At 41.2% G+C, this 6134-nt stretch overlaps 1 protein-coding gene across 1 annotated transcript; it reads right to left on the bottom strand.

Moving 5' to 3' along the window:
- Window positions 1-3713: 3713 nt before the first annotated feature.
- LOC103208564 (olfactory receptor 56A1-like) lies at window positions 3714-4667 on the bottom strand. The gene has a single exon (XM_007954267.2). It carries the CDS (start codon window positions 4656-4658, stop codon window positions 3714-3716), a length of 945 nt encoding a protein of 314 aa, XP_007952458.2. The 5' UTR covers window positions 4659-4667.
- Between the last annotated feature and the right edge of the window lie 1467 nt (window positions 4668-6134).

Below are 6134 nucleotides of genomic sequence, written 5' to 3' on the forward strand. Positions count from 1 at the left end.
ATACCAAATGTGAGTGATCAAGACAGTGGAATTGAGGAAGAAGAAGACATAGAGAGCTTCATGGGAGGTACAGACAACAAAGATGAACCCTTTTGCATAGACAGTGAACATTGTCAGTGAACAGTGAACTATGGGTGGACTGATGGGTGGCTGAACTATTAGGTATGTCCATGCAAGGGGGAGTTTGCCCAAGACCATGTGTAGGGTTGCCAAACAATATTTCTACAAGTGTATTTGTATGTTCTGTGAGAATTCCCAAGTGTATAGTAGAGTTGACAAGAGACAAGGCTTTAGTCACTTCTTGGCCACAGCCAGCTACCCAGAGGGAGCAAGTAGTTGGACCTGTGGGCTCAGGACCATAGTTGCAGAGGACATCAGTCTCAATTGGCATAACATACTGCACAAAAACATTGTTCCACTTCCTACTTTGGTGAGTAGAGAATAGGATCTTAAAAGCTTACAAGAACCAATCCAGATGCAATGATGGGTCTCTCCTCGTCCAGAGCAAAGAAGAATGAAGGAAACCAAAGCACATGGAAGCAATTAGTCCTAAGGACTAGTACACCATGCGATCTTCAGCCTACACAAGTATGAGACCAGAAGAACAAGATAATGCCTGGCTACCACTGTCAACCACTCAGAGGGGATCTTTGTAGGAGATTCCGGATAGAGTGGGAGAACAATGTGGAACAAAACTCAAAATCATTTAAGAAATAAAGGACCAGGTTTGCTGGCCTGAAAGAGCCTGATGGAACCACTGAGACTATGTCCCCTAGTTGCCCCTCAAATCTGGAATTGAACCCACCTCCTGTGGCTTCCAGCCAAACAAAAAACAGGCATATGAGCTGAATATTTACATTAGGTATATACACTCTTTGGAGAGATCAATCATGGGAGATTGGAGGGCTGTGTATGCACAGGGAGATAGCTCAGGGGACAGGAGTGCATGGGAGGGAAGGACACAGGGAAGAGGTAACTATGTGGAAGAAGTGGGAGGGGAACTGCTGCATTGTGGTAAATTGTAGTCAATGTCATGAGACAAAGTGTATGTGAGCTGCTGTATGGAAAGTGAATTTACTCTGTAAACTTCCTCCAAAATCACAATTAAAAAAAAAAAAAGTTAGCTTTTATTTTCGTTTTTGTTACTACCATTACTATCAGTACATAAGGACATTGAGATTGTTAATTTCATTTCAGGCATTTATTTTCAAGTTTACCCTTATATCCTTGGAGGACAGTGGGAAGGTGGAAGTGGATAAAACTCTTTCAATAACCATTAGATGGAAAGGAGCCTATTAAAAAATCCTCTTCTAAAAATGACAAATATTGAGTCACAACTGCAAAGTTAATTTTTATCCAGCCTTGAGAAAGTAAGAGCCATAGCTGAGATTATTAAGAGCCCCCTCTTGTAGTCAGGGTTCTGCATTTTTCTTTCCTCCTGTTATTAAGTGTAACTTTGGAAGAATTCTGATCCTGGAGCCCACACAATCATTGGGTTGCAGTTACTCTATCTAGTTCCTATTGTTACAAAGTCTGCTCTATTTTGGGAGCTAACTTAATGTGAATTTTTTCTCTGAATCTATCTCTGAATGTTATCTCTATAACATTATGTCACATCTCTTTGCCCACTTGCACTGGGGCACTTGATTCTTTCTCCAGTTCCATGGGAGCAATTGTGCAATACAGTTATTAGCATAGCTGTCCCTCATGTAGTCATAAGCAGCCAGACACAAAACCAAATGAAGTTGCATCCATCCTTAATGCTTGTCTGTCAGCCCCAAACCTGCTAGTTCATATTCCCCTTTATGATACTGGGGATAGGATTCTAGAATTCTTCTATGTTGGCTGGATACCTTAGTTTCTACCTACAAGTCGGACCAGAGTGAGACTAAAAGGTTGAAGTACAAGAGAAGGCAGTTGCTCCTTCCTTTCTGCTCCATCTTGTCAGAACCTCTTTGCTTATGACTCTATCCTATCAGTGGAGTTAACTCCACTCTATGATATTTGTTTACTGGTTGGTTGGTTGGTTTCAGCTTGGTTTGTGTTTTCATTTTTGAGCTCCCAAAACCAGCCTTACTGATCCATTGTAGGGGTGTCTGCACCAGTGGAGTAGTCCACGACCCTCAGAAGTTTTAGTCTCAACCTTAAGAGGCACTTCCTTTGACCTTCTACATTCCCAACACCAGATAGGGGCAACATCCCCTCCTCAGAGACCTGAACTCCCATTCCATCTGAGACTTTATGTTCAAATGACCCAACCTCTTCCCTTTGTTCACTCCAGCCTTGCTAATAGAAGGTTCTTCCTGTGAAAGTTATCTCTGTGCTACATCAGTGTCCCCTTTGTGGTTTTCAAGTCATCAGTGCCCACTCAACCAATTGCTTATGTTAAATTCTCTCAAAATAACTGATGTGTGTATGTGTGTGTCTCCTCCTTTCTGAACTCATTGCTATCCAGAAAATTGACACTATTTCACTACAGTTCTTGGAAATAGTCAACACATTAATTAAGACTTGATTTTACATTCACTGCCTGCTAACTTAAACATATAGGAGAAGTGGCCAACTCACTGTTCTAGTCACTTTTCCTGTTTCCTACCCTATTGGTGACTTCCTCCATACACCTCCCTGTCTATTTGTATCCTCATTTCCAAGACTTCCCTGAAGGTTGCAAGACTATGAAAAATATACTAGAGAGCTAGCATTGTTTATATTATTATGGATGTTCTTTTGTTAAAGTCCTGCAGATTCTTTGTCAGGCAGGACACTGTCTTCTCTGCAAATTCCCTGGCTGTGAAGGGAAGAAAATGCAAGAAGGAGATACCTATGACCACCATAAATATAAAACACAGGCCAAAAGAAAGTGGGATAGATGTCTGGTCTCCAGTTTCAATAGTGCACATATTGGTATTTCTGTGAGTAAAATGAACTTACACGCTCTTTTATTGTTGTTAGGTCCAGCCAACTTGGTTCCAACTCACAGTGACACTGTGTACAACAGAACAAAACACTGCCTGGTCCTGTGCTATCTTCACAATCTTTGCTATGCTTGAGCCCATCATTGTAGCCACTGTGTCAGTCCATCTCTTTGAGGGTCTTCCTATACTTTGCTGACATTTTAATTTACCAAGCATCATACCCTTCTCCAAGAAATGGTCACTTCTGAAGATGGCATGACCAGAGTAGGTGAGACAAAGTCTTGTCCTCCTTGCTTCCCAGGAGCATTCTGGCTGCACATCTTCCAGGACAGATTTCTTTGTTCTTCTAGCAGTCTGTGGTATTTTCACCACAATTCAAAGGCATCAGTTCTTCTCCAGTCGTCCTTATTCATTGTCCAGCTTTCACATGCTCCAGAGTCTGGATTTTAATTTCTGTTCTATTGTTCCCTAGATATGTGATCTTTGGCAGTTTCCCCTCTTATTAAAGGCATCTGTTTTCTAGTATGTCAACAGGAATAATAATACCTACAAGGATGTTATAAGAATTAAATTACTTAAATACAATTGTGTAGGCTCAATGCAGTTATTCAAGAAGTATGGGTTTATTCTTCTTGTCTATCTCCACCTAACCAGACAAAGAGAGTAAAGGAAGGAATCTGAGTTGGTTATGAATTCAACCTCAGTGTATTTAAATATGGTCACTCCCCATCCCATCCTCTATCTCATTTCTTAGGCAAAAGGAAATAAGAGTAAGAATTAATAAGTTACTTCATGTATTCACATCCCTCTCATCAGCAATTTCTGAATTGCTTGTTTTATCTCTTTGGTCCGAACTCCATACACAATAGGGTTCAAAACAGGGGGAATGAGGTGATGAAGGACATTTAGCAGGATGAGGATGTCCATGGGGACCCTCTTTCTGGCCACGTTTGTCAGCACCACGACCAGCAAGATGGTGCTGAAGAAGAGGATGAGGATGAAGTGGGAGCCACATGTGCTCAGAGCCTTGACTGCAGCCCCCTCAGCCTTGAATCTTAGGACAGCTCTTAGAATGAAGGTGTAGGAGAGGAATATGAGGATGAAGTCAGAGCCCAGCCAGGTCCAACCAACCACAAACTGGTAGATTCTGTTAAGGGTGAAATTGTCACAGGAAAGTCTAGACACAGACAGGTTGGCACAGATGCAGTTCTCAATGACATTTTTTCCACAGTAATGGAGTTGGGCTGTGAGAATAGGAATAGGTGCAGCAAGGAGAGCATTTCGTGCCACAATGAATGCACTAGCCTTGGCCACAAATTGGTCAGTGATGATGGATGTATACCTCAGTGGGTGGCAGATGGCCACATAGTGGTCATAGGCCATGACCATGAATGTGCAGGACTCCATGGGGAGGAAACTGTTCATGATGAACATCTGGAGGAAGCAGGCAGAGAAGCTGATGGACCTGAGATCAAACCAGAAGATGGCCAGGACTTTGGGGATGACAGTGAGGCAGAGCACAATGTCCAGCAGGGACAGGAGGCTGAGCAGATAGTACATGGGCTCGTGCAGGGAGGCCTCCAGGCGGATGGTCATCAGAAGGGTAATGTTGGCCCCCATGGCCAGGAGGAAAAGGAGGCTGAGTGGCAGGGAGAGCCAGTGCTGCCAACTTTGGTAGTTCGGGAAGCAGAGGAGGAGGAATTCAGAGATGGGAGCAGCAGAGTAGTTGCTGGGGGATGCCATGGGACGAATCTTGACCTGAGAGAGCTTCTTTTGACTATTCATATGGGCATATGCAAGAGATAACTTTTAAAAATTGCTTTCAAAAATATCCCTTTCACTTACTCTTCAGGAAGCCAATGTTATATAGGAGATCTTTTCTAAATAAGGCAAATTTCAGTCAATATCCTAAAAAAAAAAAAAAAAGTGAATCAGTGTAAAAACTACAAAATTTGAAAAGAGGATAATGATAGGGAGTATGGTCACACATATTAAAATATATTTAAAATTTGCAACTAAGTATATTATTATAGTACCAGCATTTTAAAAAAGAAAAGAAAAATCCTAAGAACATGAAGGCAATAAATCAAAATACAATCTAATTTTTACAATAACCTATTATATGATAACCTAGTATATAATGAAGGAGCTCTAGTGGCACAGTGCCTAAGGCATTTGACTGCTAATTGGAAGATTTTCAGTTCAAACCCACCAGCCGCTCCATGGAAAGTAGATGGACCAATCTACTTCTATAAAGATTTACTTCCTCAGAAACCCAATGAGGAGTCACAATCAACTCAATGGCAGTGAGTTTTTCTTTTTTTTTTTAGTATGTACTGAAGGAGGCAACAAACCCATACTGCATAAGAAGTTTGTTTAATATGTGTTTTTAAAACATGCTGGGGAGGAAGGGTGGGCAGGAGGAAAACCTTTGATTTGTTCCTCACCTCCTATTATACTCCAAAATAATTTGAGAAGGATAATTTTGTTATATCCCTTTCCCAAATTCGTGGTATACTGGGAGAAAATAGAATGTAAAATTGATCAGGTCAGGCTTCTGATAAAAGCCCAATCCTATGAAAATATAATCATTCATTTTTCAAGTCCTCCACCTGAGCATCCCAGGGCTTCCAGAATAAACCTGATAGAGGAGAAAAGGCTGTTCTTACTATAAACTGATGACCATCAACATTAAATAGGCTCTCAGTATTGCCTGTTGATGCCACAGAGCTTTCTTGATCAACTTTCTCCTCTTCCCAAGGCCTTTTTCAAAACTCCTTCATTCTTTTCAAACCTCAAACTCTACTTCCTCTCTCAGAAGACGACACCAAGCATTATCTCAGAGCAAAAATAGAAACTGTCAGTGAGTATTTTTTCAACTTCCCAAGATACAACTTACAAATCTTTTCCTTGTTTCCTCACATTAAAGCAGAGAATCTGTCTATTTTCAAAATGTCAGACTTTCCAACTCTATGGTGAATTCTGTCCTTCATCACCTTGGACTTACGCTATCAATTATCCACTCTAGTTCCTGAAATTTGAGCTACATTTCCTTCTTTGCTGGATCTGCTCTATCTTTCGAACATTCATGAAAGTCTCTCATCTGAATGAAAGAGACAGAGAGAGAGAGAGAAGGAAAAAATGGGGGAAGGGGATTCTTTTTCTTGCCTTTCACTGTCCTCCCAAGCTTTACTACGCTGTCACCCTTTCCTCACTTCA

This window comes from Orycteropus afer, unplaced genomic scaffold, assembly GCF_000298275.1.
Source record: "Orycteropus afer afer isolate SDZICR_OR568_19922 unplaced genomic scaffold, OryAfe1.0 scaffold00014, whole genome shotgun sequence".
In the NCBI taxonomy this organism is placed as follows: Eukaryota; Metazoa; Chordata; class Mammalia; order Tubulidentata; family Orycteropodidae; genus Orycteropus; species Orycteropus afer.